General features: G+C 45.2%; 1 protein-coding gene across 1 annotated transcript in view; it reads left to right on the forward strand.

Moving 5' to 3' along the window:
* The first annotated feature begins 6,411 nt into the window (after window positions 1-6,411).
* Window positions 6,412-12,528, forward strand: part of col27a1b (collagen, type XXVII, alpha 1b) — a 660,800-nt gene continuing 654,683 nt past the window's right edge. The window contains exon 1 of the mRNA XM_048559048.2: window positions 6,412-6,517. Coding sequence (XP_048415005.2) covers window positions 6,474-6,517 — 44 coding nt within the window. The 5' untranslated portion in view covers window positions 6,412-6,473. The remainder of the gene's footprint in view (window positions 6,518-12,528) is intronic.

Here is a 12,528-nt window from a genome sequence, read left to right on the forward strand (position 1 = left end):
CCTCTATACAGATCTTGACACTATGAATGCTTCAGCTCTTTATTCAGGTTTACTTGCAGATATCCAACCGCTTTCACACAGCTTCCCAATCTGACTCTGCCCCACGGCTCTGTGAGGACCATTGTAGGTTTATTTTACTGGCTGAAAGCCAAAGCAAATCTTCCAACAGCGTTACCCTCACAGCCCCAACAACACTCAAGAAGCTTGGCACCAAAGCAAGGACAAAGCAGCCCGTTTGATTGGCACCACATCCACAAGCATCCACTTCCTCCATCAATGATGCTCAGTAGCAGCAGTGTGTACTATATACAAGATGCACTGAAGAAATTTACCAAAGATCCTCGGACAACACCTTCTAGGTTTCCATCTAGAAGGACATGGGCAGCAGATACATAGGAACACCACCCCCTGCAAGTTCCCCTCCAAACAACTCACCATCCTGACTTGGAAATATATCGCCTTTCTTTCAGTGTTGCTGGGTCAAAATCCTGGAAATCCCTCCCTGAGGACTTTGTGGGTCAACTCACAGCACACAGACTGCAGCGGTTCATGAAGGCAGCTCACCCCCACCTTCTCAAGGGCAACTAGGGACAGGCAATAAATGCTGGCCCAGCCAGAGATACCCACATCCCACAAACGAATAAAAAATATTCCATTGTGAGATAAAGCTCCACCCAAATTTTATATAGTGACCACCAATGTTAGTGTAATCCCTGCTTCTAATACAGCCTTAGCCATCACAACCAGTAGACTTTCTAAACACACTGTAAGATACAGTCCCTTCACCTTAATGGAGTTATAACCCCTTAGGTCCATCCCCAAGCTGAACTGCTTGCTTCAGTCAGCAATTGCACAAAGATAGAATAAAGATCCACCTCGTATTATTACCTCTCTGGTAATGTGCCAAATTTTGGGATGGTTTAACCAGAAATGCAAATGAATTATTTTATCTTCAACACAACTGTTTGATTCTGTAAAACATATCAATAATTTCTGTCTCCAATGGAGTTTTACAACTCCACTTTTACCTCATTCAATGGAGATAATGGTGCACACCCTAGCTTGGCCAAGAAGTGTAGAAATGGGTCATCTATCGATCAGTGTTTACACTTCTAACTCTGACCTTTTTTTATTCAATCACAGGATGAGGGATCCCTGGCTAGGCCAGTATTTATTGACCATCCATAATTGCCCAGATGGCACTTTAAGAGTCAACCACATTGCTGTGGGTTTGGAATCATATGTAGACCAAGCCAGGTAAGGATTTCCTTCCCTAAAAGGACATGAGTGAACAAATTGGGTTTTTCTGACAATGGACAACATTGTCATTAGACTCTTAATGCCACGTTTTCATAATAAGTTTTTGAGCCCATCTTCTGCCATGATGGGAATTAGAGTCATAGTCATACAGCACAGAAACAGACCCTTCAACCCAACTCATCCATGCTGACCAGGTTTCCTAACCTGAAGCAGTCCCATCTGTTGGCGTTTGGACCATATCCTTCTAAAACTTTCCCATCCATATACCTGTTCAAATGATTGTTTAATGTTGTATTTGTATCTGCATTCATCAATTCTCTGGCAGCTCATTCCAAACATGCACCACCCTCTGTGTGAAAAAGTTGCCCCACAGGTCCCTCTTTCCTCTCTCACCCTAAAACTATATCCCTTAGTTTTGAACTTCCTCACTGTAGGGAAAAGGCCTTGTCTATTCGCCCTATCCATGCCCCATGTGATTTTATAAACATCTATAAGGTCACCCGTCAGCCTCCGATGCTCCAGGGCGCCATGTCAATGTGGTTGACTCTTCACTGCCTTCTGAAATACTGAGCAAGCCATTGAGTTCGAGGTCAGTTAGGAATGGTTAACAAAGTCAGCAATATCCACATTTCATAAAAGAGGAAAAATATCAAGAGCTTTTTAGTGTTTGCACAATGTTGGTGCTTAACTAAATATTTGCTACAGCGAGGACCAGACCACTCGGCCCGTCTGGGCTAGGTTACTGTTTAGACCTTTTTCCCCTGGAGCACAGAAATGTAGAAAATAGGAGCAGGAGTCATTCAGTTCTTCAAGGTCATTCCAGCATAATGCTGTATTCTTGCTTTCTCCCCACACCTCTCGCTGTCTTTAAAATCTAAAAGTGTATCTATCTTTCTCTTGAATATTTTCAGTGATTTTCCCTCCACAGCCTTCAGCGATAGAGAACTCCATAGGTTTGCCTCCCCTTTAAATGAAGACATTTTCCCTCATCTCAGTCTTAAAAGGCCATTCCATATCCTGAAGCTGCGACCACGCGTTCAAAATTCCCCAAACGGGGTAAGCTCCTACCTGCATCTGGCATTCTATCAGGATGCATCTTGGCTTGGTACGGCAACTGCTCTCTCCAGGACCATAAGAAACCACAGAAAGTTGCGTACACAGCCCAGTCCATCACAAAGCCAATCGCCCATGCATTAATTCCATCTACATCTTTCATTGCTGTGGAAAGGCAGCCAACAACATCAAAGACCCCTCCCATCCTGGTTATCACCTCTTCCAACCTCTTCCGTCTGGCAGACAATACAGAAGCTTAGACACACATACCAACCGGTTCAAGGACAGCTTCTTCCCAGCTGAACGGACCTCTCAAATTTCAAAACAAATGCTGGTCTTGCTTGTTGCACTTTTTGTGCAGTCTAAACCTTGCACACCTCACTCTATTGAATCAGTCTATGATCTGTATGTCCTTGTATGCTATGATCTGCCTGTGCAGCTCACAAAACGAAACTTTTTGCTGGCGCATGTGGCAATATTACATCAAATCAAATTAGCCCTGTTAGAATTTTATACATTTTAATCAGATCATCTCCCATCCTTCTAAACTCTAGTAAATACAGGCCCAGTTGAACCAACCTCTCCTCCAGGAACATTCCTGTCATCTCCTGTTTCAGCCTAGTGAACCTCTGCTGCACTCCCTCTATGGCAAGTACATCCTTTCTTAACTAGGGAGACAAAAATTGCACACAATACTCAAGGTGTGGTTTCATCAAGGCTTTGTATAGCTGCAGCAAGATATCCAAGATGTATATTTATCTAGATTATGCAAATATGCATCAATGCTGTTCACTTCAATCACTCCGAGTAGTAATGGATTTTGCATTCTCACTTCTCTCTGATTAAAGAGGCTTCTCTGAACTCCTTGATTTATTAGTTCTCAACTCAGCTGCAATTAGAAGTATCTCCCTTATGTCCAATCTTTCATAATCTTAAAGGCTTTGATCTGGTCTCCCCACAGCTTTCCTTTTTCAGGATACAAGAGCACTGGTCATTCCAGCTTTTCCCAAGTGTATTTTTATGGATTGCAGTATAATGTTAGGGCCTGTGTTAACGGTCTGATGTTGTGAGTGGCCACCTGTCACATTCAACTCAGAATCATAGAATCCCTACAGTGTGGAAGGAGGCCATTTGGCCCTTTGAGCCTGCATTGACTGCCCCAAAGAGCATCCTAACTCGAGACTCACATCTTATCCCCACATTCAGCATGGTCAATTCACCTAACCTACACATCTTTGGACTATGGGGGGGAAACTGAAGCATCCTGAGGAAACCCGCACAGACATGGGGAGAATATGCAAACTTCATGTTAGACAGCTGTCCAAGGCCAGAACTGAATCTGAGTTGCTGGTGCAAGGGACTGAGATACAGCACATTAAGAGTGGGAACATTACAGTGTAAGGGAGCAGTCTCATCACTGTGCAGGACAGAATTCCTAAACCCCAAGAACTCACAGTGCTGTTGCCTAACACTGTCAGGTTGTTTCAGTATAGACAGATCAAACCAGGTACACCTTCTTCATTCAACAAACTCATTTCTTAATTCACTCCTGGGACACAGGTGTCACTGGCTTGGTTAGCATTTAGTGTCTGTCCCCACAGTGCAGATAGAGGCCATTTGGCCCATTGAGTCTGATGTGACCTTCTGAAGAGCATCCCACCCCTACCCTGTAAACACTCATTTATTACAGTAACCCCACCTAACTTGGACATTTTACCCATGGCCAAACCTCCCTAGCCTGCACATCTCTGGACGGTGGGAATAAACTGGAGCACCCAGAGGAAACCTGCACAGACACGGAGAGAACATGCGAACTCCACACAGACAGTCACCCGCAGCTGGAACTGAACCTGAACCTCGATCCCTGGTGCTGTGAAGCGACGGTGCTAACCACTGTGCCACCGTGCTGCTCCTCAGATGCCCTTAAGAAGGTGGTGGTGAACTGCCTCATTTAACTACTGCAGTGGGTTGACCCGCAATGCCACGAGGGAGGAGTTCAAGCATTTCGATCCAGAGACAGTGCAGGAACGGTGATGTGCTTCCAAGTCGGGATGGTGAGTGGCTTGGCGGGAAATTCATGAGTGACGCTGCTGCCCTTGTCCTTCTAGATGGAGGTGGTTGTGAGTTTTAGAAGGTGCTGTTTAAGGAACTTTGGTGAAATTCTGCATCTTGTAGATAGTAGACACTGCTGAAACTGAGGGTCAGTGTTGGAGGGAGTGGATGCTTGTCGATGTGGTGCCAACCAAACGGGCTGCTTTATCTCGGACGGTGTCACATTTCTTAAGTGCTGTTGGAGCTACCTCTGTTCAGACACGTGGACACTATTTTGTCACACTCCTGACAAGTGCCTTGTAGATGGTGGATAGGCTATACGCAGTTAGGAGGTGAGTTACTCCCTGCAGCATTTGTAGCCCCCTTCCAATTTCTGAGCTATCGCGAATGGTGCTGAAGATAGTGCAATCATTGGCGAACATCCCCACTCCTGACTTTTCGATGAAGGATCCTTGACTCTTTTGCAACATCTTTATATCCTTTTAATAAAATGGAGACCAGAACCATTCCCAATATACCCCTAATATGATCTAATCAGTAAACAGGAGAAGGACCTCCCTAGGGTGCTCCAACAGTGCAATTCCAGTTACATTTTTAATTATGACCAGTTTTCTTTCCTAACATTGGGCCCAAAGATACAATGATCTCAAAACTAAAACACACTCGTTGACTGAGGATTGAGGGTTCTGTGGTAAAGAATTCCAACCATTCATAAGCCTCTGTATGAAGAGATTCCTCCTCAGTTTTGAACTGTCTCTTTTAGGGTCGCGTGTTGGCTCACTGTGCCAGGAACCTGGGTTCAATTCCAGCCTCGGGCTGTGTGGAGTTTGCATGTTCTCCCCGTGTCTGCGTGGGTTTCCTCCGGGTGCTCCCGTTCCTTCCCACAGTCCAAAGATGTGCAGGTTAGGGTGGATTGGCTAATGCTACAAATTGCCCCAAAGAGTCCAGGGTATGACTAGGCTAGGTGGGTTAGCCATGGTAAATGCAGGATGACAAGGATAGGGTAGGGAGTGGCTCTGGGTAGGTTGCTCTTGGGAGAGTCAGTGAAGACTCACTGGCCTGAATGGCCTCTTCCTGCACCATAGGGATTTTATGAAGTTCACGGTGAGCCTGCGACCTCCACCTCTGTCGGGGCGATCAGTCTCCAAGATTCAAGGTTTTGCATTCCTTTTTAGGATGTGAACGCAGCAAGTTTCTGTCCTACAAACGTTGGTGCAGCTTCTCATCAGAGGCCAAGTGTGCGTCATAACACAGATTGAAAGATCCATTCACTGTCTCAGAGACCACAGAAGCTGAGCGAGCAGCATCTTCTCGGCTGCTCCCACAAGGACGCGAGCAGCTGGGTGCAACTCTCCTGATAGCCCCACACAAAGTGCTAAGCATTTTTCACGGAAATGATCCACACTGCCAAACGTCAGTGATTTTTTTTTCGTTAGCTGCCTCTCCCAATTAAACTGTCTTAGATCCTCAGAGCCTAATCATCTTCGTGGAAGCTGAGAACAGTCTATCAAGTATGCTGCTCATAAAGGATAGTACAGTGCGTTTTGTTCTTGCCGAAGTATCACCAGCAGATTGAATAAACAGAATGCAGTGAGCTGTTGGCGCCTGGGTTGTTAATTCTGAAGCAATGCACGCACCATTTTGAAGTTCGGACCTCGGCAGAGAGCACAATCTCAAACAGGAGCAGCAGCAGAATTAGGATATCGAGTGGGAGAGGGAGGAGAACCCAAGGCAGGAAGGGATGTCAAGTGGAAGTGGAATTTCGAGTGGGAGTGGGGGAGCTCCAGATCTCCAAAAAGAGAATGAAGGATCTCTTTGTCACAGGGGACAGTGGGTTGGTCTCGGGTGGTCCAGGCTGTGCTGTGTCGCTGTTTATAAAATGTTAAAGCCAAGATGCAGTGTTTTCCTTTATGTTTCCCTAAGGGTGCGCCATAAGGGAGTTTAAAGAAGCATGTTGACGCAGGGCTGATATGTTTCTTTTGAATCCAAGCTGAAGGATGTGCCACTTCGTTTGCTTCCAAAGCTCATACTGAGTTGGTCTCACTCTTAACAGAAGGCTCTAGTGCGTCATGTGATCGAAATTGCATGAAATTGTCCGCCAGAGGATCATGCCGTTATTTTATTATGTCGATAACGAGATGGGGGAGCAGAGGTAAGAATCTGTTTGTGTCATGTACTATCGCAGTGCTGCTGCTTGGATGCAGCTGGCTGGGTCAGCTGGGGGAATGTGGGTGACCGTCTGAGGATTTTATTGCTGTGAACACAGTTTCAGAACTGCAGCACCGAAGTGAGACATCAGGATGAATGCTTGATGGAAACTAACATTGGAGGCACCGTGTCATGTTGAGGTGAAAGCCTTCGCTTGACCCATGCCTCACTGTGTCACGGCTGCACCGTGACTCTCGGACAGTTTAACTCTTGTGCTATCAGGAGTTGAGTAAGAACTGTAGATCTTCAGGAAGCGCCTGAACTCCAAGGAATCTTTACCCTGACCTTTATTGCTGTTGATAGGGCTCTGAAAGCTGGCTTATGCAACTGCACAAACTTCACCTCCTCCTTGGACAAGATCTTGGACAGGCTTAGAAGATTGTGCTTGGTTTAACCATTGTATATTTTGTTGAGGTCCAATTCCCATTGCTTCACAGTTGAGGGAGGGCATGAGTTGGGCTTCCTAATATTTTCCTGCTACTTCACTATATATGCTTCATCACTTTTCCTGTGTTTAATTTAGCAGGGCTCAGTAAAACTGACTGTCTAACACCAGGGAGTGGACCTTCTTGTTCCTGTAGATGTAGAGTGAGGTTTACACTTGGGCAGTGTGAGGTTCCAGGATCTTTCAAATCATTGGAGCCTCAGGCTAAGAACATCTGCTAGAATATAGGCTGCAAAATAATCTGCTCAAACAATTCTTGTATGGCAATATTTTGCGTATTATTGTGGTGCACTCAGGTGCACATCAGAAAGAGTGAGTGGAGTAAAAATAACAGAAAAGCAATTCATAGAATCCCCACACTGTGGAAGCAGGACATTCAGCCCACACCTAACCTCTAAGGAGTACCCTGCTGAGACCCACATCCTATCTTATCCCTGTAACCCTGCATTCCCCCTGGCTAAGCACCTAGCCTGCACCCTACACAGAAATTTAGCATGTTCAATCCACCTAACTTGCATGCTTTTTGGGACGAAACCAGAGCACCCACAGGAAGCCCACACAGACACAGGGAGAATGTGCAAATGCCACATAGACAGTCACCTGGGGGTGGAGTCGAACCCAGATCCTGGCACTGTGAGGCAGCAGCACTAACCACTGAGCCACTGTGCCACCCATAGCTTTGGATCTCAGTTCTGGAGAGACTTCCAGGTCCACACTGCTCTCTCTGATCATATTCTCAGACCCTAGGCTATTCATCAATGGGATCAATTGTAGAACACACATTTCAGAGACACATGGCTGGAAATTTACACAAGCAGAATCAAATGCGCCACCTTAAATATTCACTTCCTTGGTGCATCGTGCCAACTCCACGAGGTTCCTTCAACAGTGCCTTCCAAGCCCATCTGTCTCCATGTGGAAAAATGGAAACTTGCTCTGGTATGTCCTGTCCACAAAATACAGGATGAATCCAATCCAGCCAATGATGGTTCTAGGAGTCCGCTCCCGATCATCAAGAATGCAATGGAAGACATCCTGAATAGCATTATCAAACGGCACTTCCTCAGTAATAGCCTGCTCACTGAACTAGGTTTGGGTTCTGTCATCCTCAGTTGACCACAGTTTTCATCCAAACATGGACAAAAGAGCTGAACTGCAGAAGGGGAGGTGCTGGTGACTGTCCTTGACATCTACTCCACATTTGATGAAGTATCACCTCAAGGAATCCTAACAAAACTGGAATCAGTGAAAATGGGGGAATCTCTCCACTGATTGGAGCCATAACTAACACAAAGGTTATAGTTTTAGGAGGTCAATCAACTCATCTCTCTAAGTGTAGGAGTTCCTCAGGGCAGTGTCCCAGGCCCAACCATTTTCAGCTACTGCATTAATGACCTTCCCTTCATCATAAGGTCAGAAATGGGGGCGTTCGTCAATGATTGCACAATGATCAGCACCTTTTGCAACTCCTAGATACTGAAGCAGTCCGCGTCCAAATGCAAGAAGAATCGGACAACATTCAGGCTTGAGCTAGTAAGTGCCAAATGACATTCATACCCCCCAAATGCTATGCAATGATTATCTCCATCTTGAGAGAATCCAACTACCACCCTTGATATCCAATGGCGTTACTCTCATAATCAATATTCTGGGGGTTACCATTAACCAGAAACAGAGCAGGACCAGCCTGTAAATGTTATGGCTGAAGGGACAGGCAGAGGCTGAGAACTTTAGGGAGCTTAACTCACCTCCCAACTCCCCAAAGCCTATCCACCATCTCAGGAGTGTGATGGAATACTCCCCACTTGCCTGGATGGGTGCAGCCCCATCTGCTGACCGTCTTCTAAGTGTGAGGCTACATAGCTCTGGGTAACTTTGCTGACCCCAATCATCCTTGCCGGTATCAGTCTGAGCTTCTGATACCATCCAGGAAAGGACGCCCACACAAACACTTTGGCAGAAGTAGGGCGTTATCTTGATGATGGGTAAACAGGTTTATTACGTATTACTTAGTAACTGGTTACAATAATCTGAGATACATGATTGTCTGTTATGTGACTGTCAGGCTGAACTTAAGGTTAAGTAAATATTACTACTTTAGCTACATGCTTTTAACACTAAATACAATCACTGAAACACTACACATGCTCTGTTGAGCACATGCAGAACTCATCAGAATCCCTACAGTGTGGAAGCAGGCCATTGGACCCTCAAGTCTATGTCAACTGTCCAAAGAGCATCCAACCCAGACCCATGCCCCTACCCCATGCCATTTCATTTCCCATGGCTAACCCACCTAGTCTGCACATTCCTGGACACTATGGGATAATTCCCCATGGCCAATCCACCTAGCCTGCACATTTTTGGACTGTGGGAGGAAACTGGAGCACCCGGAAGAAACCCACAGAGACACGGGGAGAATGGGCAAATTCCATACAGACAGGCTGGATTCAAACGCAGGCTCTGTGAAGTAGCAGTGCTAACCCCTGAGCCACCATGCCAACCCAAAGATTCCTCCCAGGAGCAGATCTTTGTAGCCTGATGAGCACAGCTTAGCTTGGAATGCCGGTTATCGTTTTCAAGTACTGCACATATCAATGGCACAATGGTACTTTGACTAGAACTGTAATCCAACAGCTCAGTCTAATTTAATAAATCTGAAATCCAAAGCTTTTCTCTGTGATGGTTGCCATGAAGCTATCATTGATTATTGTTAAAACTGATCTGCTTCATAGATGCCCCATTAGGAAAGAAATCTGCTATCCTTACCTGGGTCTAGCCTATGCATGACAGCAGATCCATATCAATGCAGTTGACTCTTAACTACCCTCTGGAATGGTCAAGCAAGCCAATCAGTTCAAGAACAATTAGGGATGGTCAACAAATGCTGCTCACACCTATGGCTTGTGAAAGAATACAGAAAGTAAGATTAGCTCACCTTTAGAAAGGTAGTTAAGGATGGATGGTAAATGCTGGCCTCTGATTTAGACGCTGACCTCCAAAAATTAAATATTAAAAACATAACTTTCATGTGACTATTGCATCACTAGTGATGAGTGCCCCACCGTAAAGATATTTGAGAGAAACATCGGGTACATCATATGACAGTGTTGACAGCTTCAGATGTTAAATCTTAGCTTACAACCTAACAGTATAATTTACTCTGTTCATGACACTGTTCAGTTCACCTCAAAGAAGTATGTCTTTGAATGCTTCTCTGGTGAGTGTGGGGTGATGTAGTTTGTCAGTTGGCTGCCCCACTAGCCAGTTTGACCCAATCATTTTGACAAAGATGAACAGCAGAATTAAATATTAACACTGCACTGGGTTCCAAATATTTCATTGTTCATAAGTAAAGACGTTTGCATTTCTGAAGTGTATTTCTTGAAATTGGGTTCCCCCAAATCACTGGAAAACTACTTTCTCACCCTCTAAGGTGATTAGACAAATTCCAGGAGACACATACCCTCCAATATTCTTCACTCACTTTTTCTTCAATGCCTTAACTAATCTGTTCTTTGTCTTGGCATAGTCTCTGGTTAAATCATTATCTCAAAGCCCAGCCAGGTGACTGAAGTTTCAATGGGGGAGCATTTGGGGAACTGTGATCATAATTCTGTAAGTTTTAAGTTACTTATAGATAAGAATAAGGGTGGTCCTCAGGTGAAGGGGGAAGGCTTACTATCATAATGTTAGGAATGAAGTGGGGAACATAGATTGGGGGGTGACTGTTTGAGGGTGAATCCACATCTGACATCCAGGAACCTTTTATGGGCTAACTGATCAGAGTTCAGGAGCAGCATGTTCCTGTGAAAATGAAGTATAAGGATAGCAAGATTCAGGAACCTTGGATGACATGAGAAACTGAGAGCTTAGTCAACAAGAAAATAAGAAGCATACATAAGGTTTAGGAAACTGAAGACAGACTGACCCCTCAATGAAGACAAAGATTGCAGGAAAGAACTCAAAGATAGACTAGGGAGGGCTAAAGGGGGTCATGAAATGTCTTTGGCAAACAGGATTAAGGAAAACAGCAAGGCGTTTTCTATATATGTAAGGGGTAGGAAAGGGATAGGTCCACTTAAGGACAAAGGAGGGAATTTGTGTGTGGAGCCAGAGAAAGTGAATGAAGTCCTTACAAATATTTTGCTTCAGTATTCACAAAGGAACAGGACATGGTGCATGATGGGTCTCAGCAGGGGAATGTGAATATTCTAAGGCACGTGGTTATGACAAATGAGGTGTTGTGTATTTTGAAAAGCATTAAACTAGGCAAGTGCCCAGGACTTGATAGAAACTAGCCCAAAATGCTGAGGGAGGCAGGTGAGGCCTTGTACAAAATCTTTGTATACTGTTTACTCAAAGGAGAGATCCCAGAGTTCTGGAGATTAGCCAACAAAATTCCTTTACTTATGGGCAACAGGGATTATCCAGGAAATTACAGGCCGGTGAGCTTTATGTCAGAGGTAGGGAAAGTATTGGAGAAGATTCTTAGGGATAGGATTTTTTCACATTTGGATTTATTAGCGATCAGCAGTGTAGTTTTGTATGAGAAAGGTTATGTCTCATAAGCTTGATCGAGTTTTTTAAGGACGTGACAAGGATGGTTGATGAGGGCAAGGCATTACATGTAGCCTACATGGATTTTAGCAAGGCATTTGGCAAGGTCCCTCATGGCAGGCTGATACAAAAGGTGAAGTCATATGGTGAGCTGGTAAAATGGATACAGAACTGGTTTAGCCATAGAAGATACAGAGTGGTGGTAAAAGGGTGTTTTTCTGGGCGGCATGGTGGCTCAGTGATTCGCGCTGCTGCCTCACAGCATCAGGGACCCAGGTTCGATTCCCACCTCGGGCAACTGTCTGTATGGAGTTTGCATGTTCTCCCTGTATCTGCGTGGGTTTCCTCTGGGTGCCCTGGTTTCCTCCCACAGTCCAAAGGTGTGCAGGTTAGGTGCATTGACCATGCTAAGTTTCCCATAGTGTTCAGAGATGCCTGGGTTGGTGGATTAGCCATGGGAAATGCAGGGTCATAGGGATAGGGTAGGGTTGGGTCTGGGAGGGATGCTTTTTGGAGGGTCGGTGTGGACTTGTTGGGCCAAATGGCCTGTTTCTGCACTGTGGGGACTCTATGATTCTGACTGGACATCTGTGACCAGTAGTGTTCTGCAGGGATCAGTGCTGAGAACCCTGTTGTTTGTGATATATTTAAATTACTTTCAGGAGAATGTAGGTGATTAGAAAGTTTGCAGATGACACAAAGGCTGGGGGAGCTATGGATAGCAAGGAGGGCTGCCAGAGGATACGGCAGTATATAGACAGCTGGAGACTGGGACAGAGAAATGACAGACGGGCATGGTCAAATGTGAGGTGATGCATTTGGAAGTTCTGGTGCAGGAGAGAAATATGCAGTAAATGGTACAACCTTTAGTAGCATCAACATGCAGAGGGATCTAGGTGTACAGGTCCACACTTCCCTGAAATTGGAAACACAAGTGGCTAAGGTGGTCA

This window comes from Stegostoma tigrinum, chromosome 29 (assembly GCF_030684315.1).
Source record: "Stegostoma tigrinum isolate sSteTig4 chromosome 29, sSteTig4.hap1, whole genome shotgun sequence".
Classification (NCBI taxonomy): Eukaryota; Metazoa; Chordata; class Chondrichthyes; order Orectolobiformes; family Stegostomatidae; genus Stegostoma; species Stegostoma tigrinum.